Source organism: Manihot esculenta, chromosome 16 (genome assembly GCF_001659605.2).
Source record: "Manihot esculenta cultivar AM560-2 chromosome 16, M.esculenta_v8, whole genome shotgun sequence".
Taxonomy (NCBI): domain Eukaryota; kingdom Viridiplantae; phylum Streptophyta; class Magnoliopsida; order Malpighiales; family Euphorbiaceae; genus Manihot; species Manihot esculenta.
The window spans coordinates 29445631-29470742 of record NC_035176.2 but is presented as its reverse complement, the minus strand read 5'-3'; the positions used below and the strand labels follow the sequence as shown (position 1 = coordinate 29470742).

The window sequence follows — 25112 nt, the reverse complement described above, 5'->3', positions numbered from 1 at the left end:
ATTATATAATTTTTAACACGAGTAAAAATTAATCAAATTACATAATTTTTTTATATTTTTACTCTTAAAATATTTTAAAAATAATTAATATTATTATTTTATTTGCTACGTAAATATTTTATAACGATATTTAAAAATTATTTTTTTATTAATATTATTATTTTAATAAATTAAATTATAAATTTCAAAATAAAAATGAATGAAATTCTATAAAAAAATTTATATTTTTTCTTAATTGCTTATGCATGTTTAGGTGATATTACAGTTTTATCATATAATTTTAAAATCAGTGTTTACTAAACTTGGTCTTAGGAATGTAGCGATGGCTATTGGTTTTGAGGTGAGATGTGTATGAAAGTAAGAAAACTCAAGAAAGCAGGAAGAGAAAAAGGGCAATTCTCGTAAACGGGAAGGGAAAAAAGGTTAAACAGAAAAAGTAGTTGGGTGATATATAGGTGGATAAGAAAAGCGAAGGGAGGGCTTTCACTTGCTTTTCATGGATACGTGAGAAATGACCCCCTTACACCTGTAAATTCCACCATCCTACTCATATCCCACCACTCCCACCCCTTTTTCTTATTAATTAGCATTTAAAATTTTTTAAACATACATATTAATTTAGATATTTATAATACTCTGTTGTGTCTCTCTTAAGTTAGCAGTCCTCATGTTCCATCCATTACACTGCAGGACGTTAAAGTTCACCACTCATCTTCTCAAATGATTTACTTTTTACTCTTTTTTTTTTTCATTTTAGTTCTTAATGACGGTTAGACTTTCAGTATTCGGACTGAAATAAAATCCAAAGAAGGAAAACAGGCTCAAAACCTAGTAAAACTCGTTAAACAGACCGATCTATTAGCGCGCTCTCTAGCCCACGATTAAAGCATACCGAACTGACCCAATACTCGAATCCACCAACAGATAATCTAGCACTTGTGATGTGATGGGATAGAATAGCAGGACTAATCCAAGACTCGAATCCACCAGCAGAGAGTCTAGTACTTGTGATGTGATGGAATAGGATAGCAGGCTTGGCTACGACATGACCCTACTAAAACATGCGTAAGAAAAAAATTAAATGATCGCATGGCGAAAAGAGGTAAACGGATACATCTGTACATATGAATCTACGTGACAAAACAGATGGTACTGTAACGGCTAACGGCTACAGTTATGCGTCACTAAATAATTAAAAAAAATTAAAAAAAAAAAGAATAAAGAGAATATGTGACCCCTCAAACTAAATTTACACATACTCTATAAAACCCCTTTCCTCTTGATCTCAACATCAGTCCTCATATATTCTAATTATAACATATCCTTCTATATTTTAGGTCTTTACATTGTTCAATAATAAGTATAATAGAAGTATTTTTTTTATATAAAATTAGCAAAATTTAAACTCATAATAATCATGAAATAATTATTAAACATTTTTTAGTTTTAGAGTGACATTCAAATTAACTTTAAAATTATAAAGTTATAAGTTTAAACTAATTTAATCAACCAAACAAATGAAAGAAAAAGAAAAGGAAAAAAAGCAAGCAAGCAAAGTCATGGTGAAAGAATATCATTGAGCAATAAACACTGCCATAAAATATTTAGCATTAAAGACATTACGATTTATTTTCTTACTACAGACAATGCTATTATATCCAAAAGATGCTCCAAGTGTGCAGAGAGAGAGAGAGAGATCTATTTCACACTCCATGCATAATTTACAATATACAAATCCATGCAGAGATTAATTTTTTTTTTTTTTTAAAAAGCGATTTCTTGAGAGATGGACAAGTTGCATTGCATGTGTTCAGGTTAAAAGGAAAAAAAGGGACTTTCAGATGGTGGCATGTGGGCCCTGCTGCCCATGTTCTTCCATTTTCTTTTTCTTTCTCCTCTTATATTGCAAAGTTGCAGGAGCACAGTCCAATGGAGTTTCCCCTAAAAAAGGAGGAAGTTGATCAGAACTCTAACTATGATAAATAAATAAATAAAAGGAGAAGCATTATCATTTGCTATAACGTTAACTTCCACCTTATTCAGAGAAAAGATAAAAAGTGCAATTTGACCCTTCTTTTACTTTCTTTGGCTGGGGGGAAGATGAGGGAGGCAAAGGGGGTTGGAGCTTATGGCCAGGGAAGGGCAGGTGTTCGGACATAAATGTTTAAGAGTCCAATCCTTTAATAAAGGTGCAAAAACTAAAAAGACTCCATCAGACCCCACAAAAGACAACTTGGTAGGGTTTCTAGGTACGCTTCAAGCTTTTAGAGAACTTAACTTTATCTGGCCATTTTATATGTCCAAGCTATGTTGCAAAATCATGAACGTATTCATAGTATTTCAACAAAAGTTTCCTGGCTATGTTGCAAAAATTTATGAACATATTCAAAGTATTTCAACAAAGTTTCCATAAATCAATGCCTAGCATATCATTATGGATTCCCTCAACTAATCAAACAATTCAAAGAAAAGGACATTTACAACAGGACATATGATTCACCTTGTGCATTTTTGTAGGCCAGGCTTGCTCCAGTCCATGAGCGTAAAAGCTATATCAGTTTGACTAAAGAGTGCAGCCTAGACCCAGTTAATCCTCTAATTAGTATCATAGTTTTAACATGGTTTCTAAAATGAACTGCATCAATGTATGTAAAAACGTTTATGTGTATGCAAAACAAATAGGCACGCACGCGCAAGAGAGAGAGAGACTTACCAAGTGTAATACAGGCAGTCCTTTCTCATCGCAATAATTTGCATCCACACACTAACATAGTGCCAGTGACAGCATTTAGTTTTCCAAAGCCAACCTTAAAAAAAGGATATGATCGTATATATATATACCTCACAGAGTAGCTTCTAGACTGCAGCAGTGTCTCCATTCTTTATGGCTTCCCTTAAATCCTAAGCACCAATCCACATAATGCAGTAATACAATGTCAATAACTAAGCAACAAGAAGTTAAATAGTTTTGCAAAATTAGAACCCTTGTTATTAATTCAACATTAGATGGATTATGCCTCCCCATTTATTTCATACTCCCATCTGATATGAGGTTTATCGATACCACCATTTATTATTAGACCTATGACTGAAAATAGAACTGCAAATTTTGCCAAGTTAATAAATATTCAAGAAAGTTAACTTAAGATGATACAACTGTAAATTGACCTTACAAGTCAACCGCTTACAATCTAAAAAAGGGAGAAAACTAACTACAACATAAACAATTTCAAAATATCAAAATGCCTTAAGAAAAAAAAAAGGACAAAATGCACCTCATACAAATGGAAGAAGAAGAAGAATGTGAAGTGAAAAATAAATAAATAAAATATGATAATAATGGGATTAAACCCTCTGCATAGTTAACTAAAAGACAAAGGAAAATGAATCAACCTATCCCTGACCAGCTCAACGCAGAATTCAAAATATTCTCACTTCTGGGTTTTTATCTTTACTGAAAAACAACCCTAACTTCGGTTTCAAATTCATTTTGTAGAAAAGTAGAATTTGAAAGAAGACTAGAACCTACATTTTGCAAGGCAATATACCATTCAGGAACTGAGGAACATGCATTCTAGAGTACTTTCAAAGCAGAGGGGAAACCACCATGAGATTGAATACTCCCATTTGGTAGGTTCAGATCATGTGAACTTTAGCAATCAATCTGTTATAAAGATTTAGTAGTTGGTGAGACTTAAGGATTGGGAGATGAAACATTTACATATTGACATTGAAATAGGAATTGAGAGTGAATTGTATAAATAGGAAAGGCATTGTAATTGATCACAATCAATAAATCATAAAATAAATGTTATATTGTTGATTTGATGGTTGATTGCAATCAAAGTATAATGAGGTTCTTACTTACAATTCACTCTCAATTCCTATTTAATATGTAACTACATAATCTCATTTCTCAGTCATAACACAATCACAGCACATGCTATCAAATATGAGTCAAAAGGGCAGGTCTCATACCGTAAACCATGTACTACATATCTCAATACTTAAGCCATATAATCAAACTTGACAGCACACATACTACATCAAGAGGAATTACAACAAATATTATTTTATATTGGTCATAGTACCCAAAGTGAACATACCTAGTCTTGTTGTTTGAAGTAACCTCTGTTCTTAGGAATGGTAATTTGTCTTCTTGGACATCTAATTGAATAAAAATTATTGGGTGCTCTAGGTGTACCACCTCATCATGCTAAGATAGTACACCAAGCCTATAGTATTGTAACAAGTAATTAAAAAAAATTGAAACTACCCATTTAACTTATACTACCACTAAATAGTCATGCTTACATGGAAGTTTGATCCAATTTAAATTTATTAAATTTTAAATTATTCTAGTTACTTGTTTGAATACTATTGACTTAGTATATGAGGTGGTACACCAGGAGCATCCAATAATTTGTCTTATCTGAGAACTAATGACAAAAAGGGTTTTCATCTGAAACTAACATACATGTTGCGATCATGGACTGCATATATGCATCTAAAACTATCGAAAGTGTCATACTTGCAGGGGAGGTGCATCTATGGTAGGAGCTGGAGCTTCACATAATGTATAAAGGCATTCCACATTTGCACTCTATAACACCTTAACAGAATGATACTGGGTTGCCGTTTCTGTTTTGGAATTTGTTTCTATACCAATGTCTAATGCAGAAACTTTATCTATTACAGAATTAACTCCATCTGAGCAAGCTTGTGGATCAACTTTTCCTGACCTGGTAAAAACAAAATGCAAGAGAATCACATATTCTGCAAAATGAGACAAAAGGATCATTTAAGGAGAGAAAGCAAGGAAAGACAAGTCCTGTAAAAAATCCAAGCTACCAGGAGCCAACAGATATCCTCACAGTTAAGAACCAAAGAAGAACTACATCTTAATATATTAAATATATCCACTCTATCATGGTTATACATGTTGTTCTCCAAGACAACAACTTCTTAGATGAACATATGCTTCAAAATTAGAATATCACATAGCTAATGTCCAAGAGGAAGTGAATCAAGCGATAGAGAGAAAACAAGAGATCAGCAATCTCCCTTCAGGAAAAAATAATCTGCACACAAAATACAGATCCTTTTAGACCAGTTTCTCAACATTGATGTTTAACCATCAACTATGATTTTCTTGTGCATTTCTGTTACTTGTGACATAAGATGGCAATGTTAACGTACAACTGCCTTCTTGCTAGATGAAAACCAAAAATTCTAAAGCCTATCAGAGTGTTGCCGAAATAACAAACTTAAATGTCTAACCAAATAACCCACCAAATTAGATTTAAGAAAAAAACTGTAAGATTATTGTAGTAGCATAACTGATAGTCTTAAGAAGTGCAAGAAAAACAAAAACTTCATGTGTCCTCAAAGAATTAATACAGCATATGCACCAAAAAGAACTAGATATACAAAAATGGCTTATTTTTGTTTGAAGAAATATCCTTAAATAATCCCTGGAGAAGTAACTGTGTAATGCCGATTACCAAATGGAGGCCAAGTCCAAAACACCCATTCAATCTTTTTGATCAATATCCTTCGTTTTAGCATACTCTACGCTCCATGTGCCTCCCTACTGGGGCCTTGATTCTTACTCCATACTTCATCCCCTGCCGTTTTGCAACCAAAGATTGCCCTAGCAAAAGCTATTTTAGTATCAACTATCGAGATTATTGTAACTGAAAACCTCAACGATTCTACATCAAACAAGCAAATGCTCCAATCCAACTATTGAACCCCATCAGTTCAAACTTCAAAGCTTTGCCAACGTTTTGGGAACATTGGCAGAGGGTAGAACCATAAATAATACCTTGTACACAACATTGGCAAAAGGTGGGGACATGTTACCTTGGGAACATTGGCAGAGGGTAGAACCATAAATAATACCTTGTACACAACATTGGCAAAAGGTGGGGACATGTTACCATGTTGGAGACAAGACAATTTTACAAAGGATTATTTTCTTAACACTTAACCAGTTCAAAAGCTATTGCCATGCTGGTAACATTGTAACTCATCAAGCATAACTATTTCATCTCAATCTTGTGATTGCATGAGAAATAAATAAATAAAATAAAACCTTAATGAATCAAAATAAAAATATAACTCGAGCAATTCCTATCAACCCAAGAAGCGACGGATGACATGCAACAAAAATTGACCTCGTTATTTAAAAAAAATCGATTGTTGAATTCCGGAGTTTAAATAAACGACTCATTACCCTTCGCCGGAAAGTACTGCAGCTGCATTTGCAGACGTCACAGCGTTCTGCTTCCTGGAAAGGCGGAGGCTCCAATGCCATTGCTGGACTCAGATCTTCGCCACGGCCGAGTCATTTTTCCAGCTCTGAACAAGCAGGGAGAGGACTTCTCCTTTCTTAAAAAAAAAAAAAAAAAAACAAATCGCAGACGATGATACGGAGTGGCACTGTGTCAGAGGGCGATCCACTGGCACTGCCTCTAGGTACGACGGATCGCGATCCACTAGCAGAAACGACGACGTTAAATTGTTCTGGGCCGGTACTTGGTCCAATTTATATCGGCAAGCAAACCAGACCAAAACGGGGTTGGCAAATCGTATAGGCCTGCTCAGCTGAGCTGATCCGGTCCCTGAAGAAGACGTTAATGCAAATTAGGGTCGTCGAGTTTAGGCACAGACAGGTTTAATCAAAATCATTTGATTTTTAATAACCATGCTTTGAACTAAAACTTCATCTTAAATTGTGTTTCATGCCATTTCATTTCCATTTTAATTTTAGTTTCGATTTCTATTTAATTACAATCTGGTTCATAAATTGAAACCATTTAATTCTTTCAATTATCAATTTAATTTGAATCTATTTCGTTTCCTAATCTAAATCTCACCATAATCAGACAATTTCAATTCATTTCATAATTTAAATTCATTTCAGTAATTAAATATATATATATTATGGGAAAAAAATGCATTTTAAAAAAAATGCACCGACTCAATAATTCTCTATTTTGTCTATCCATATGAAAAGGAACACGTGCGGAATTTCACAGATTGGGGGAAAAATAATTGAATGGAACAGAGCAGACCGACGAGGGGCCGAGTTGGATAATTTGTGGATAAGAAGAAAATAGGAAACGGATGAAAGAGTAGAGGAAAAAAAAACCTTAAAATGTCTCTGAATATATCTTTTTCATTTATCTTCTTTTTAAAATATATTTTTTTATTTATCGGTTACATTTAAATAAATGATTATTTAATTTATATTTTTTAGTATTAATATTTAAAATAATTTGTTTAAAAATATAAATAAAATATATTATATTATGAAAAATATTTTTTATACTCTTCTTTTATTATTAAATGGAGAAATAATAAAAATAAGTGAAAAAAAAATAAATCATTTTGCTAAAATGACACGTTTTAAGAGTGGAAGCCGCGGAGAAACAACAGTGACCACCAAACGATGATTGACTCATACTTTATTACAGAAATATTGAGTTAGCCTGGCCGCTCCGCCATTAAAAGATTAAGAAATACTGAAAAGGTCAGGTCAAGCTGCTTCCTTTGTCATAAAATTCTCTGTTTTTTGTGTTTCCCAAGAAAAACAAAAGCAAGAAATTTGGTGGGTTATTGATCTCGATCTGGATCAAATGGAGGCTGAAGCTGATTCCTACAATGAAGTGAAGCCCAAAGCTGGGGATTGCCAAGAGGTTTCCATTAATAAGAGTGTCATGGATGCTGCTACCGGCGCTGATGGGGACACTGGATCTCTCCTTCTTCTCCGAACCAACAGCTCCAGGTAAGATTCTACGGCTTTTTTGTTTTAGGGTAGTTAGCTTAAAAGAGACGAAAAGGGGGACGGGGAGATGGGATCTGTTTGAATTTGCAAAAAGCAGAGGAGAAGAAGATAGAACTGATGTGGGTTTGAGGTTTTCAGTGGTAAAAGTGATGATTATGGAAAAAGGAGGTGGTGAAGAATTGAATGCTACTGTATTGTCTTCAAGGACCCTTTGTTTTGTTCTAAAAGTAATTGGAATGCAAATCCTAGGTTAGATTTTCTTTCTTGTTGGCTGGCTGTTCGTCAATTTAATTCGGATGGAAATATCCAACTTTGAGGTTAAGAAATTAACTGCAATGAAGGAACTAGGGCGCTGACAGGCTGAAATTTTGATTTTTATGTGGGAGTATATTGAATATGGATTTGTTTTAATGAACTACCATTTTAGCCCCTAGAGTTTTAATAAAATTTTAAAAGTTGGATTTTATTTGTTAACCTATACTTTCGTCCCTACCTAAATGTAAATGCTGCATCCATCACCCATTACCAGTAGATCACATCTGATGCTCCTGAATATGGTTAGGCGAATAATATTTTTTTCCTCAGGTTTTCTTTGAAAATTTTGACTTCTGTAGTTGTGGCAGGGGAAATTTGAACTTACAGTCGCATCTTCAATGAGGAGTGTGGTCAGTTAGGATATGCACTGTTAGTTAATATCATGTAAATAATGGATAGATTGGAAATCAGTCCTTTGGTTTGCGAATGCAGCATAGATTGTATAGGATGTTAATGAATGATTATTTAATGAAACAGTTAACTTTTCCAACTTCCGATCCCTATATCCCTATTTAGTCTGAAGGCTGGCATAGCTAATTGTATTTGGAGTTTTTGAAAAGCAAAAACTAGGGGTTGTACTCAATAATGGTCTTCTTTCTCTATCCCGGTTGATCCACCCTTGTCAGTCTTATTGTCATGAAGAAAAATATTTATTGCATGATCATTTAAGTATTTCCATTTGCGATGTGTTTGGGTTGGGGGAGGTGGATATTTAAGATCTTAGTGAATACAAATTCCTTTTCAAAGCAAAAAAATCGAATAAAAGTTCGATTCACCCCCAAAAAAAGTACCCTCTAACAACTAACATTTGTTTTAGGCCTACTGCTATGGCAACATCTGGACCAAATGCTGCAGTCCCTGCCTCAGATCAACTTACCATCTTCTATGGTGGAAGTGTTCTTGTATTTGATGCAATTCCTGCAGAAACGGTTTGCCTTTTACTGAAGCTTTCATGAAATAAGTAAATTTTGTGGATATATTTCATTCTAACACCTTCACCATGTCTGATGTGCTTAGGCTCGTGAAATTATGCTTATTGCAGCCGCAGCAGCAGCTGCTGTTAAACCTGCTGAGGTGAAGAAGACTGTTTCTGGCTCTCCAGCTGGTGGAACGCCAGTTCTTACCAGGTCTCCTTCACTACAAAGTGCTACAAGTGCTTTGGCTTCACCAAGAGCCCAGCCCTATCCAGTGCATCAAGGTTCCTCCCTTTGCAAATTGCAAGCTGGTAATATAGGAATGAAACAGTGTCTTTTATGTTTGTGCTTTTCCTTATGATGACTATAATTATGTATAGCTTAATTATTCCTGCTGTAATTTTCTGTTGGTTCAGAATTACCAATTGCAAGGAGACATTCTCTTCAGCGATTTTTTGAGAAGCGACGTGACAGGTACTTCCTCTCACACTTAGGATGCTCTTACTCTGAGTCTGATGCTACTGCAGCAATTGAAACAGAAAACTTAAGATAAGTGATTACGTTTCAGATTGGGAAGGATGTAAGAGTCCACCTCATTGGACATATCTTGAAAGCTTTAATCCCATGCAATGTGCAGTTATCCTGGGAAAATAGATTATAGACGTGAAGTTATGCAGATTTATCCTAATTTCAAAATCATTCAACAAAACTTTATGCAGGCTTCTAGGAACTTTTGGAACTTGACTTCAGACTAGTAAATGCAACCTGGGAACTTGATGCTGAATGGTGCCATAATTAACAAAGATGATAAATGGGAACTTGATGCTGAATGGTGCCATAATTAACAAAGATGATAAATGAAAATCCAAGTTTCCATAGCATGATATCCTAAAAATTACTAATATCATGATTTGTGTTATCATTTATCTATATAATACATAATTACATTGTGTTAGCTGCTGTTATTTACTTGCTTTCCCCTTGCAGACTGTGCAGCAAAAGCCCATATCCCACTCCACCAGCAACCAAAATGGCTGAAACCACAAAACCTGATTTCAGTGCTGAAGTTTCACCAGATGCAGGCTGCTTGGGGAAACCTCTTGCACCAGAAAAAGAAATTCAACCAAAGGTTGCTGCCAATGTAGCGTAAATATGCACAAATGCTTCTGATGTATCATGGACAGGGAAAGTCTTGTATCAGCTTATATTTGTTAGCTTGTACTGTTCTAGCAAAATTTCGTAGTGTGCTGGGAAGATGATGTTTTGACTTGCTTTTGGATATACTGTGGTAAATGGAACAAATTCTCATTGAAACTAATGGGAATTTGTTCACATAGTTGCCTCATAGTCATAACCGAAGGCGGTTGAAATGTCTTGCTGAACCAGGGCTACCAAAACAACTATTTGCTTTACTGTTAACTGCCACAAGCGATTGATATATGATGGACATGTGTGTCGTCTGCTTGTTGTGTGACTGTCTAAAGTGTAACGTTTAACATTAAGAGACTTATTGCATGCTAATGTCATACATTCTCGCGTGTTGTGTTAAACCATGCCAATAGTTTGGATAGTTGATATTACTCATCATGATGCAGCCAAGCGCCTTGTGCATATAATAATTTTTTGTCCCCATAGTTAGCATTAAATCATCTCACTTGCACAGGTTAGATAGATGTTTGAAGAAACATTATGGGTCCATGCTTTTCCCACACTTGAATTTCATCTGATTTTGCTTTGGAGTTGCAGGCTCCATTGCGATCCAATATAAAAGACTGGGACCATCTTTCTTTTTGCACTCTAGTAAAAAGTGTTTCTGTTGCCTGTTGATCACCTTAAAAGAGCTGTATTTTAAAGATTTCGAAGTCGTAAAACATGACCGTTCTTATTCAATCCATGGACATGGCACTTCAATCCAGAGCCGAAGGAAATTTGCAAGGAAAATGACAACTTGGGTATTAAGTAATATCACGGCCTCACGCCTTAATAATTAGCTAACGGCTGATTAAACCACTGTCAAGACCCAGGATCAACTTCAAGCAGTATGTTCTCTCTAATTAAAATAATAATAATAATAATAAAACTTCATACAATCTGGATTCGGTATCTCAACCAAGTAAGAGTAGCTGTATTGAGAAAAGTAGCAGATGATTAAATAAGAGAACGTCCAATCTTGTAACTCTAACATACTAATACACATATTTTACACGTCAAAACATCAACACCACAAAAGATAGCGAAATCAGCTCAGCTACCACTGGGGATGGCCAGCGCAAGCCTCGTTATTAAGTATTAAACATATGTCTCACTCATACATTAAGCATGTTTCAGTGCATACTGCGCAGGACTCCATGAATGTATCCACCAGTCATTACCAGCGACACAAGAGATACAACACCTGCAGGAAAAATCTTTTTTGACATCAAGAAACGGTAGCCCATCACTCCCATGAGTGTAGACGATACACCTGGAAATTTGAAGAAATTAAAGTAGTTAAGATTAACACCATATAAAGTAACTTAATATTGAAGAGAGCTATCCTGGTCGTGCAAAGGATTTGCAGCACAAATCAGAAAATAATTAACCCTAGAAGAATTAGTATTCAAAAATCAAACCGGTATTTTTTTTTTTTTGGGATAAACTTTAGCATTTTTTTTTTAAAAAAAATACTAATCATAATTTTTCAATAAAAAATTAAATACACCTTTTAATCCCTAATTTTTACTTGAGCCATTTGACACTTTCAACATTACTTGGTTGATATTTGACACCTAAAACTTATAAATTATTGAACCCTAAACATTATAAAGTATAACTATTGGAACTTTAAACTTTATAAAAATATAACTACTAGATACTTTAACTTTATAAAAATGTAACAAAAGGTTAGAACGTGTACAAATCAAGTTCACACATTGAAGTTAGATTATTAGACTTTTATATAAGTAGGGTATTAAATGTTAACTCACGAAAACAACAAGAATATCAACCTGACTTTTATGTAAAATTCAGGAGCCAAATAATATATCATACTTACAAAATAATATATCATATTTACAAAAATTCCATCATTATTATAGCTTTCATCAATCATGAAATTATTAGAAGTGCAAGAATACATCCATGCTCCATCTCCTAACTAATAGGTTATAGGTGTGAAAATTTAGAACACCAAACCTCAAGAGTAAAAGGTATAACGGGAAATCTTAATGAATAAAAATGCATTTTGATATCTTAGTCTCAGGATTATCAACCACTTAGAAAACCTATTAAATCGAATGAAAAAAAAAAAAGGATAAAAATCCTCAAGACAGCAAAATATGAAGGAAAAGAACAAAAGCTAAATCCTTTCCAAATTGCAACCACTCATTACTCATAGAACATGAACCATTTTTAGCAAACAAAACATAGGAAAATGCATAAATTTCACGAACATAATGTCTCTTACCAAGCCCTATAGACGAGGCATAAACTGGATTTGTAGGAAGCTGCGTATGCACATAATACAGTATTGAGGCAGATAGTCCTCCAGCCAAAAGTGATTTCTGGCTACCACTCTTCAAGTAGCCCATAAGACCACCCACTGTATAATCAAACCACAATCAGAAGAGATCCACGCAGGTGGAAGGTTTGCAAATAAGTGGAACCATAACAGATACATGAGAAACTGGGAAAAAAAAATGACAAGAGCCTACAACTAAGCTACAAAAATTAATTTTGGTTCATAATCAAACTTCAGTGTAAACAACAATTATTGATGTGATACTAATTTTAGAAGAGTTTAAGGTGTCCATTAGATTATAGACCTTAAGGGTCTTAAGGACCCTCTCAATAAAAACTAAGTAGCAAACAAAGATTGCCTCAATCAGAGATACGGACCTTGTTTAGAAATTACAATTGATCTCCACTTTCACTTAGGTCATTAATCAAACACATGTATGACATTTTTATGCTTGTTGAAGAAAGCAGAAAAACTGGAACTTTTGGTGGAATAAACTGGAAATTTTTTTCCCCAAAGTTGGGATTTTCAATCAAGAGGACAAGAATGGTAAGCGAGACTTACTTCCAAGAAGGGCAGCATACCCAAGAGTCAGATTCTGAGACATGGACAATGCCGTCTTCTTCTACTTCTCACCGTCACTACCGTCCAATAATCCTCCCTCTCCTTCGTTCTTCGGATCACCACCACCACCTCGTCCTCCTTATTATCGCTGCCTCTCCGGAATCCGGTTCAATCACGATGCCTTCCTTTGATAAGTCAACTGTAACAGTAACAAGCATACACGGTTCGGGACCCGAAAAGAAAACCCTCGCAGTAACGACGGGCTTTAAATGCTTAGCAGATGAAGCAACAAATAAGTAGTTCCCTTTCTTGCTCGAAGATTGCTGAAGATGCGGGAACGCCGACGGAGTGGCGTAAGTTCGAAATCCAAACTTGGAAGGCTCCAGAAGAAGGGGCGAATCGGTTCTGTTAGCAAATTCAGGCTCGGCCGGGACCGGCCCGGGCCACTTTAATTTGAGCCGGATCCAACCCATATTGGGGCCCACTGGAGGTCCGATCTAGGTGGTGGGACCGGGAAAAGGTGAACAATGCGAAGGCATTGAAATCTCCGAAGTAATACTACACGATAAAAGAAGTCGTGATTACTGATTAACGGTTCGATAAGAATTTTTTTGTAAATAAGTCTAATTAAGTAGCTATAATTTTATTTAAGAGTTACATATTTTAAATTTTAAATTAATCAAATTTTTATATTTTTATGAAAAGTTAAATGGATTCTAATTTAATATAATATTAATTTTTTAATAATAAATTATTGTTTTTTATAATTTATAACATAAAAATATAGTATTTTAATTATTATAAAAAATTTTAAAAATATATAGATATAATAAATAATTTTTAAAATTACAAAAATAATATTATATTAAATAAAAACTTATTTAACTCTTAAATAACGGTACAAAAATTTAATTAATTTAAATTTTAAATTGAATTTATTTATCTTTTAAATAAATATATAAAAGTTTAATTAGATTTATATTCGAATGTTTTTTTTTTGAATTTATTCCTCAAAGAAATTTTTATCTATTTAACTTTTTAATCTGGCTTTCATGAAGATTTGAGTTTGATTTGGTTGAGCTTGCCTTCTACTCTCAAGAAGCTATGCATATGGGAGAAATAAATTATATGGTGAAGCTTTATTCTTTATTTTCTATGTTTGGCATTGTGAACTTTTATTTTTGAGGCCATAATGGATTTTGAAGAATCGGCCTAAGTTTGGACTTCTTAACAGTATGTTTAAAGCGATGAAAAAAACTAAACTGCTTCCAATTTAATGATAATTAATTTTAATTACATTCTCAATTCAAAATCTCTTAAATTTAAAAAAAATTTAGTATTAATGAATTTTATATTTTTATTAATTTCCTTATCCATGTCATAATGATATGTTAATTGGGAACCAATCAAGAGCATATTTCCGAAAATAACAATCAGTTTGAATCGTTTGGTTGACTTTTGGACACAAAAGCCAACGGCAGGCAGAGAGAGGGTGAGAGATTCCTCAACGAGGGAAACGAAAAATAGAGAGATGCAGTGAAGGCGAATTGCTTTCTTCCTTTTTTTTTTCAAAAAAAAAAATCTTTTTTATTTATTTATTTATGTAAAAGTTTTTGGCAAAGGTCAGCATGCAGCTTCTTTCGTTTGCTTTGCTTTTACTCCATCAACGCCTATATCTTACGTGTGCCTTGGTCTTCTTTTTACGGCTTACGTGTGTCTTGCCCTTCTTTTGATGGCTAAAGTGCGCACCCACATGTGCAACCCTTCCAAACATGTCTCAAACTCCTCCCAATTTCTTATTTTTCTTGTAATTTTTATCTAAAAAAACCCAGATAATTTCATTATATTATGATAAAATATTTAATTACATTATAGGCCTAGTGTAATTTCGAGTCAAATAGTCTAGTTTGTTTGGTTAGTTCACTTTCTTTTTTAGATTTTAAGCATTAAGTTATTTCACAAATTATAAATTCAATAAATAAATAAATAAAATAATTATAAAATTTAAAGAGTAAATGGCTTTTCATAAAAAAAATCAAAAAGCAATAAATTAAAATATAAAAACTTCTTTTGTTTTATCTTTTATATAAATAAAAAGAAGATAAAAGAAATAAATAAGATGATTTAGTTATTTTATTGCAAAAGATAGGAAATATAAGAGAAAAAGTTTAATGAATTCAGAATTTTATTGAACAAGGCTACAAAACCCAAAGCAACTAATTCTAAGGAGAGAGCTTAGCTAACGCAGGAAGCTTCCTACTCCCCTTTCCCTGCTTAGCTCTGCTCTGCTTTTGCTCCTTTTGTTGGATTTGTCGCTGTCCCTTCTCTTTAAATTCCCAGAGATAGAAGAGAAGACCCACCACTCCACTACTGAGCTTGCTGCTTGGTTTTGTTTCGTTTCTCACCAGGTGAGTTTTTGTTGATCTTTCCCTTTGTCATTCTTCTTTTTCAATGTGGGTTCCTACTTCTGTTTTTATTATCTCCATCTCAGTTGTAATGGGTTGTTGATGCTTCTTTTGGGCAAAATTCATATAATTCTGCATTCTTCTTTTTGCTGCTATTGGTGAAAGATTTGTCTTTCTTTTTTTTTTTTCTTCCAAAATTTTTGCTACATTTACATAATTTAGCTGCTTCATGCTTGTTTCTACTTGATAGAATAGAATCTGCACAAGAATAAGAATCTAGGTGAACAATGTCCTCATTCGCTAAAGATGTTGTTTTCTCCCTTTTCTTTTTTGTAGTTGAAGCCAATTTCCTTGTGCCTTCTCTTCCAAAAAAAAAGTTCATTTCTTCATCCCTTTTGGTTCTTTACTCTGCCTTTTCTTTTCCTTTTCATTTTTGTTTTCTAAGCAGCCTCTTGTGTGTCTTCGGAAACATGCCTGCTTTTTATTACTATCTTTGAAGAATTTGTCTTTTAATTTTTTCTTTCTTTCTGATATTTCTTATCCTAGATTTTTCTTGATTAGAGAAATTTTGTTTAAAAAAAAAAAAGATAATTTGTAAGCTTTCTTTCTCAAATTTTTCTTACGTTATAAGATTATCTTTGACATACAAGTGGAGGATTTTAAGGGATTTCTTTATAATTTTTACTCATTGGTGAGTTTTTTTTGTGAATAGAGAGTTTGCTATTCAGCTATTGTCCCTTTTAAATCCTTTCTTTCTGATTTCTGGTACTGAACTCTCTAACAACTCCTTGTTTCTTTATACAGTTGGTATTTTCAAGCTCTAATCCATGGAGCACCATGATTCCCGGTCTTCACTTCCAAGTCGGAAAAGGAAGTTGCAAGAAGAAGAAGAAGAAGATGAGGGCATGCTTAGCTTCTCCATGGATGAGCTCAATCAAGACCTTCTTGAAAGAGTTCTTTCCTGGCTTCCAACCTCCACATTTTTTCGGCTCCGATCAGTGTGCAAGAGATGGAAATCAGTAGCAGATTCTGCAAGTTTCAAGTTTGCCTGCTCTCAGATTCCTTCTAGAGACCCATGGTTTTTTATGGTCGATCCCCACCTTCGCAAATGGACCATCTTTGACTCTGCTGAAAGAAGTTGGAAGAAAATCAATCACCCTCCTCTCCTCCAGCAAAGTTCTAACTCTAACTCCATGCCTGTGGCAGCTTCTGGTGGCTTAGTCTGCTTCAGCAATGACTCAGGTTGTTTAATTGTATGCAATCCTGTGACAGGATCCTGCCGCGAACTCTCTCCACTCAATCATGCTACAGAAAATCAATCTCTCCATGTCATTGCTATGAGCAAATGTTGTAAGCCCCAGCAGTCTTACAAACTTGTTTTGGTCTCTGGTGAACTACCAACATTATCGTGCAAAATCTATAATTCAAGTACCAATTGTTGGGATGAGGAGATTTTATTGAAAAGAAAGGCTGATGAGACTCAGGAATTTGAATCAAATGATGATAATGCTGTCTATTTCCTTAGCAAATCCGGAAATGTTGTGGCAACAGATATGCAAAGAAGTCCATTTAAGCAGTATTCATCAATTATGACTGTTAAAGATGGAGAGGAAATTGCTTATTTCCTTAGCTCATTCGGAACGATTGTAGCTTGCAATCTGACCCACAAGTGCTTCTCTGAGTACCCTAGGCTATTGCCAGTCTTTTATGAATACTCCATTGATGTGGTGGAATGTGGAGGAGAAATGCTTGTGGTTTTGCTGTCAGAATTCTTTGGAAGTGCAAGCCTCAGAGTCTGGAGGTTCGATGGGGTTACTCGATCCTGGCAGCAGATTGCAGCGATGCCTCCAGCAATGTCTCACGAGTTCTATGGGAAGAAGGTGGACATAAACTGTGTTGGAGCTGGTGACCAGATATTTATCTGCTTAAATTCTGCTGGGTTCTTCAGCTACATTCTGTGTGATTTGAGGACCAATGCTTGGGTAGAATTGCCCAAGTGCTTTATTAATGGTGAAGCTGTGGAGTTCATGTCTGCTTTCTCATTTGAGCCAAGGATTGAGGCTTCTGTCTGAAAACAAAGATTATTTTACAGATGAGAATATTAATGATTCTAATTGCTATTTGTGATATTCTTTTTCCTTCTAACTCATTATTTGTTTTCTCTGTTGTATTTTTCTTATATTCTCTTAATGTTGATTATTTTGGCAAATAGTAATAAGTGGTTTGTTTTGTTATATATTTATTGGTTCAGTGAAGTTTAAAAAATTTCTAATTATGTTATCCCCTGTTACGAGAAGAAGTTGAATGTAAACAGTTATTCAGTAATGAAAGATAATCTAGTGCGCTCAATGTTATATAAATTTGATTTTTGCAACTGAGTATAACTGATGTTAAAAAGAATGGTGGTTTGGTGGGCAAAATCCCCCGTACTTAAGTCAGTTAAGAGATCTTAGATCCTACAGAAATTTAGAAAAAAAAAGTGATAATGAGATCTTAGATCCTAGAGAAATGTAGAGAAAAAAAGTGATAATGAGATATATAGCATATTTGGAGGTTGTCCATTTAATTAGCTTATCTGTAGTTTTATGCTGATGGGATTCGAATTCTGTGGATAGGACAAGGATTCTTGCTCTTTATGACTCTAAGACTGAAATGGGCATTGAGAGAGACTGTTTGGGTCTTATTTTGGAATGAGTAATATAAAGGTTAATCCAGGTTTTTGAGTCATTCATATAGCCTACTGAATTACCATAAATTTGCACCCAAACAAGAGAAAAATATATAGGTACCGTAGATGTATTCTCCCGCGGCTGTAGGTGGTGCAGCAGCAAGAGGTGGTTGTTGAAAGAGTACGGTCTTCCCTCTAAAACCCATGTTCACGTCGACGCATGGAAGAACCGAAACAGGTAGAGCCGATCACCTATCTCCTTAATATTAAGGCCTCGCCTAGGTCTCTAAACGACAGAAAGAGTGCTGCGCAGAGCACCAAAATTGAAGGATGCATCCGTCGGGCCGACCAAGGTGAATGCCGGAGTCGCTATCGCCGTCGAGCTGTCATCCTGTCCGAAAACAATAGCCGCTGCCTCCTCTTCATCCTCTAGGGTTAGCAGAGCAAGTCGAGAGTCTATTGCAGAAGAATTCGTCATGCGAACGAGAGAAAAAACTGATTGCAAGTTGCTGAAGATCGAAGACGATGACAAGAGAAACCCCGCACGCTGTTAGGTCATGGCCGCACGCGATTCTGCAGATTGGGTTTCGCTTCTACCATTGCTATTTATCGCGAAAACTATATTAAATCAATGATAATTGATGTTTTAAATATATAAATACATTTTTATATAAATTAATATAATAAAATTATATTAATTAAACAATAATATTTTATTTTATTATTTATAAAAAAAGAAATTATTATCTCTATATTTTAAAATTTTAATATTTTTAAAAATGTCATTTTTTATTTATTTAATAATATTTCATAAAATAATTACTTTATAGAAATATATGCATATTTCATATAAATTTATAAAATCTGATCATCGCTGGATTTCTTCACCCCGGTCTAAAGGCCAGACCCATGAAAACAGTCCATAATCCGAAGGTTTCAATATTCCCCTCGAGAGCTAGGTCCAGCCCGCTCAGTCACAGGGCCGGACTCCGCCTAGACTTCTCAATCAAGCCGGCCCAAACCTCTCGGCCCAGTAATCAGGCCCTCACCAGGCTCAACTTCAGCCCTACCATTCAACCCAGCCCGGAAAGGGGGAAATGACCAAGATGCCCCACTGGTAGGTCCTTCCACATGCGTATCAGAGGAGAATTAATGGCCGTTACGCATGGAGAAGGCGCCTGACACATCCGTACATACGGAGCTAGCATTGTGGCAGAAGACAGCTAGCATTGTGGCAGAGAGACAGATATATATATCACGGTAAAGGTCACGCAGGGGGGCTCTCTTCTTCTTCCTTTTCCTTCCTGGACACCATTTTTATTCTTTCTGTAACCCTTGCCTAAATATACTACTCTGAGCCATAAAATCTGACTTGAGCGTCGGAGGGCCTCTGCCGGGGCACACCCGGTAGGCCCCTGACCATTCTTTCTTATTTTACAGGTCCCTTCACCAGGAAGAACATGGAGAGATCCACCAGGGAGCCCAGCAAGAAGAGACCCAGAAGAAAACCAGATCTATCATGGACCAGGAGGAGGAAAAGATTTATCAAATGGCGCCGTCTGTGGGAAACGAAGGAGATCTTTTCATCACCGGAGTTTTCACTTTCAAAACCCACTGAGATCCACAATGGCAAACCACCAAGAAAATAACCTTAACGTCATTCCAAATAATCTGAGCTCTGCCCAAGAGGGGCAGCGGTTCTTATTTTCCAGTCCTACAACTCCAAACAACCAACCACCCATTCCTTTTAACCCCTCGCCGAGCTTGGCCGGGAATGTGCCCTCCACGAAAGAGATTTTACTATCTCAAAAGTTTTCAGATCCACCCATTGAGATCCACATAAGGTACGAAAGTTTGAGCAGATAACCCAGCTGAAAAGAAAGGTTCATTGTGCTAAAGAATATTTTGATGGTCTTTCAGATAATTTATTTTAATATTTATTAGATTTTATTACGGCTGATTTTTTCTTTGAAGTCTGGTGAATATTTTCTGTAAAAAAAAAAAAGGGTGAGGAATATATGTATTGTTGAAATTCTGAGGTCCGCTGTATATATAAAAAAAAAATAAAAAAAAAGAGAAGAAGAAGGTGAGAGAAAGAGAAGAGGAGTCCGTGAGAAAAAAGGAGGTCGGAGCCGTGTTTAGCAAGACAGAAAGGAACTCAGCAAATCCGACGACCACAACGATAGATTGCTCGTTGAGGTCAGATCCATGTTCGAAACTAGATTCGTGGTCGAGGTTGGAGTCGCATTTCAGGACAGATGGAAAGCATCGGGGCGACAGGGAGACAATACAAAAAAGAAAGCTTACACGAAAAAGAAAGCTGGAGATTTACAGTAACCCAGCTGAAAAGAAAGACCCAGCTGGTGTAAGAATATCTTGACAGTCTCTTAATCTTCATTTTCCTACCCTCGTTTATTTTAACATTTATTGAATTTTATTACTACTAACTTTTTCTTTGAGATCTGATGAGGTGATGAGGTGAAACTTCAGATTGAAATGCTTGTCTCTGAGTGTAGATTTTAATCTTTTCTGTAAAAGGAAAAAAGAATGAGAAGTATATATATATTTGTTGAAGTTGTGAGATCGGCTGTAAAATCTCAGGTTAGCAAGTTAGAGAGAAAATTAATAAATGAAAAATAGACAAGTTCGGACTAACATTTCAGGTCGGACATAGCCATCCAACTCTGTTGCAGAGCAATGCCCCTCAAGTATCAGAGCAACCTGGAGATAATAGGAAATAATCAAATATCCAGGCAAGGTGGATAAGCTCGGACGCAGTATGTCATCCAGCTCGAAGACAAGGTGAACTGAGATACCCAGGTTGGCATGGTCGGTCTTAGTCCGTTTGACTGTCGAAAGAACGACTGATCAAACACCGCTAATAAGACCGTCAATGGTTTCGCTGGTCGGAGTAGCAGAACTGAAAGGAGCTCGACATATCCAACGACCCCAACATTAGATTACTCGTTGAGGTCGGATCTATGCTCGAGCTTAGATATGTGATCGAGGTCGGACCCGTGTTTGAAGCGTTACCTTTCTTCCTGGGTTTTGGCTTCTGGAACCAGTGTTCTGCAGAGAAATATTTCTGGGTTGGTTGGTCGGAATAGTAAGACAGAAGGAACTCGGCAAATCCGACAACGACAGCGACAGATTGCTCGTTGAGGTCGAACCCGTGCTCGAGCTTAGATATGATCGAGGACGGAGCCGTGTCTGAGATCGGCCTCGCATTTTGGGTCGGATAAAAATGATTGTCGCGTCCAGTTGCAGCTCTCTGTTTCTGGTTCGCGTAATGCTGAAGGTCGGAGAACTCGGCAAATCCGACGACCATAGTGATAGATTGCTCGTTGAGGTCGAACCCGTGCTCGAGCTTAGATGTGATCGAGGACGGAACCGTGTCTGAGATCGGCCTCACACTTCAGGTCAGATAAAAATTATCGTCGCGTCCAGTCGCGTCAGTCCGTCTCTCATCACCCATTGAAGATCCCCTCTACAAGCGTATCTCTGCATTTCTCTCTGAAACAGAGTTCAAAAATGTAAGATAATTCCAAAACTCCCTATTATTTCCAATGGATCCGTCAATGGCAGAGGAACCCGCCTCGTCGTCTCTGGCGGCGCAATCGCAGCAGCAATCACAGTCTGCGCTGCTTGGTTCCTCAGTCATATCGATGGTGAATAAGTTGCAGGACATATTCGCGCAACTCGGGAGCCAGTCGACGATCGAGCTGTCGCAGGTGACGGTCGTTGGAAGCCAGAGCAGTGGGAAATCCAGCGTGCTGAAAGCTCTTGTCGGGAGGGATTTCTTGCCTCGGGGAAAATATATTTGCACCCGACGGCCGTTGGTTTTGCAGCTGTTGCAGATTAAAAGAAAGGTCGATGCCATAGAGGAGGAGTGGGGCAAGCTCCTGCACCTTCCTGGAAAATGCTTCTATGATTTCTCCGAAATCCAGAAAGAAATTCAGGTACATGTGGACTGTACAGAAGAAGTGGTTCATTTATTTATTTATTTATTTTGCTTTTATAAAAGTGAAATATTCAGTAGTATACAATTCTAGCTTATTACGAAGTGCTATTCAAGTGGCACTGTCAGAAGAGGTATTGGGAGTACAAATTTTGGTGTTGGGAGTGGGGTCTGCTCAAGAATTTCTTGTTGTCATGATTACTGTCAACATACAAAGTTATAAATAGGTAAAATATAATTTAATTTTCAAGAATGCCTTTAGTTATCGGCAGTTATTTTAAGCATCATTAAAAATAAATAATTTTATAAGTTGATTAAAGGGCAGGTTTCGCATGTAAATAATAAGATTAAGTTTAATTAAAATAAAACTCTATGAGTTTAGATATCCTCATAATAGCTTGCATTTTATAGATCGAAAAGTCTTGAAGAAATTTACACAGACAAAATATTGTTTATTGCATCTCTAAAACTGCATGGGTTAACGTTGTAAGAGTTAATACTTGCATTTGTTCATCTGAAGTATGAAACTAAGTGACACGTGCGGCATATTATTTATTGATGAATATTATTGAATTAACAACGAGCATCCTCGTTATATGTGCTCTGTACAAGTTCTTATTTTGCAGAAAAATCCTGAATCTTTCAGAAAGATCCCTTGAAAAAAATAAGACCTCAATTAGGCACAAAGCCAGTTGAGATGACGAAGCGACAGTAAGGCCACTGAGCCCGAATCTTGTGCAAAACCTCAAGGAGGAACAAAAAACAGCCGGCGGGGCCCCGAGGTCACCCCGGAACGGCCGGTGAGGATCTTAAAAGACCTCCCGGAGCATGAAGACCGGGATCCCCTAGAACTCCCGGGAAAACAAAACAAAAAACAGCCGGCGGGGCCCCGAGGTCACCCCGGAATGGCCGGTGAGGATCTTAAAAGACCTCCCGGAGCATGAAGACCGGGATCCCCTAGAACTCCGGGGAAAACAAAGCAAAAATCAGCCGGCGGGGCCCCGAGGTCACCCCGGAACGGCCGGTGAGGATCTTAAAAGACCTCCCGGAGCATGAAGACCGGGATCCCCTAGAACTCCCGGGAAAACAAAGAAGACCGGGATCCCCTAGAACTCCCGGGAAAACAAAATAAAAACGGCCGGTAAGGATCTTAAAAGACCTCCCGGAGAATGAAGACCGGGATCCCCTAGAACTCCCGGGAAAACAAAATAAAAACGGCCGGTGAGGATCTTAAAAGACCTCCCGGAGAATGAAGACCGGGATCCCCTAGAACTCCCGGGAAAACAAAATAAAAACGGCCGGTGAGGATCTTAAAAGACCTCCCGGAGAATGAAGACCAGGGTCCCCAAGATCTCCTGGCAAAGGAAGACCTCAATAAGGTCTTGACAAAGGAAGACCTCAATAAGGTCTTGACAAGAGAAGACCTCACTGAGGTCCCACCACGAGAAGACCTCACTGAGGTCCTAGCAAAAGAAGACCTCACTGAGGTCCTGGCAAAAGAAGACCTCAAAAAGGTCTTGACAAAAGAAGACCTCACTGAGGTTCCACCAAGAGAAGACCTCACTGAGGTCCTAGCAAAAGAAGACCTCAAAGAGGTGAGGTCCTAGCAAAAGAAGACCTCAAAGAGGTGAGGTCCTAGCAAAAGAAGACCTCAATGAGGCAGAAGACCTCAATGAGGCAGAAGACCTCACTGAGGCAGAAGACCTCAATGGGGCAGAAGACCTCAATGGGGTAGAAGACCTCACTGAGGCAGAAGACCTCACTGAGGCAGAAGACCTCAATGAGGCAGAAGACCTCAATGGGGTAGAAGACCTCACTGAGGCAGAAGACCTCAATGGGGCAGAAGACCTCACTGAGGCAGAAGAGCTCACTGAGGCAGAAGACCTCAATGAGGCAGAAGACCTCAATGGGGTAGAAGACCTCACTGAGGCAGAAGACCTCAATGGGGCAAAAGACCTCAATGGGGTAGAAGACCTCACTGAGGCAGAAGACCTCAATGAGGCAGAAGACCTCAATGAGGCAGAAGACCTCAATGAGGCAGAAGACCTCACTGAGGCAGAAGACCTCATTGAGGTAGAAGGCCAGCGAAGATCTCAAAGATCCCCCGGAGCAAAAACGGCCAGGATCCCCAAGATCGTCCGGTGCCACAAGCAAAAACAACTCATAAGAACATAGTTCCGATCTCACATAAAATATTGGGGCACGAGACCATAATTGAAAAGCTAAACTCCGACCTCCCAAAGGACCTCGAGTCATCAGGTAAAGAGACTTTGATCTCACACAACAGCCAAAAGTACCAAAGCATCATGCCGATCTCAAAAAAACGAGCACAGTACTGGTAAACCCAATAGGCAGACCGAATTAAGGCAAGACGATTCCTAAGCAAACTGCATACCAAAATACAAAGCCAAACAGAGAATCAGGGGCAATCATAAGAGGCACCAACCTCGAGAATTGACCGCTCACACTAAACCAACTCAGCTGGCCTAGAGAAAGGTACAGGCAACAAAGAGCCCGCAAAACGCCCGAGAGAAGACAACCCATAAATACTCAGGGGCAAAAAACATACACGAGAGTCCAACGCTCAGACAAAAATAATAAAAAGGCAAGAAAGGGATACTTTCGACAAGAGCAGTTCTCAGACCACACGGTCATGAATAGAGTTTAAAGATTTATCCCCTCACCAGTCATGGAATAACTGCTGAGGAGATAAAGGGGCAATTGATGATCGCTGGATTTCTTCACCCCGGTCTAAAGGCCAGGCCCATGAAAACAGTCCATGATCCGAAGGTTTCAATATTCCCCTCGAGAGCCAGGTCCAGCCCGCTCAGTCACAGGGCCGGACTCCGCCTAGACTTCTCAATCAAGCCGGCCCAAACCTCTCGGCCCAGTAATCAGGCCCTCACCAGGCTCAACTTCAGCCCTACCATTCAACCCAGCCCGGAAAGGGAAAAATGACCAAGATGCCCCACTGGTAGGTCCTTCCGCATGCGTATCAGA

The 25112-nt window shown here is 37.2% G+C and overlaps 3 protein-coding genes and 1 pseudogene across 4 annotated transcripts; 2 read left to right on the top strand and 2 right to left on the bottom strand.

Annotated features, from left to right (window-relative positions):
- Nucleotides 1-1560: 1560 nt before the first annotated feature.
- LOC110603289 lies at nt 1561-5533 on the bottom strand (annotated as a pseudogene).
- A 1908-nt stretch (nt 5534-7441) lies between these two features.
- On the top strand, nt 7442-10571 carry LOC110603674 (protein TIFY 3B). The gene is made up of 5 exons (XM_021741500.1): nt 7442-7792; nt 8925-9036; nt 9125-9332; nt 9438-9495; nt 10009-10571. Exons 1-5 carry the CDS (start codon nt 7644-7646, stop codon nt 10169-10171), a joined length of 690 nt encoding a protein of 229 aa, XP_021597192.1. The 5' UTR covers nt 7442-7643; the 3' UTR covers nt 10172-10571.
- A 555-nt stretch (nt 10572-11126) lies between these two features.
- On the bottom strand, nt 11127-13507 carry LOC110603675 (protein FATTY ACID EXPORT 2, chloroplastic). Its single transcript, XM_021741501.2, has 3 exons — nt 13082-13507; nt 12467-12601; nt 11127-11485 (listed from the first exon to the last, which is right to left on the bottom strand). The coding sequence occupies exons 1-3, from the start codon at nt 13122-13124 to the stop codon at nt 11346-11348; spliced, it is 318 nt and encodes a 105-aa protein (XP_021597193.1). The 5' UTR covers nt 13125-13507; the 3' UTR covers nt 11127-11345.
- Nucleotides 13508-15309: 1802 nt separating this feature from the next.
- Nucleotides 15310-17695, top strand: LOC110603028 (F-box only protein 13). 2 transcript variants are annotated; one of them, XM_021740674.2, is made up of 2 exons: nt 15310-15489; nt 16291-17695. In XM_021740674.2, the coding sequence occupies exon 2, from the start codon at nt 16314-16316 to the stop codon at nt 17556-17558; it is 1245 nt and encodes a 414-aa protein (XP_021596366.1). In that variant the 5' UTR covers nt 15310-15489; nt 16291-16313; the 3' UTR covers nt 17559-17695. The 2 variants fall into 2 exon arrangements, with proteins under 2 accessions (XP_021596366.1, XP_021596367.1); XM_021740675.2 differs by lacking the exon at nt 15310-15489 and adding an exon at nt 15528-16177.
- The last annotated feature ends 7417 nt before the right edge of the window (nt 17696-25112 follow it).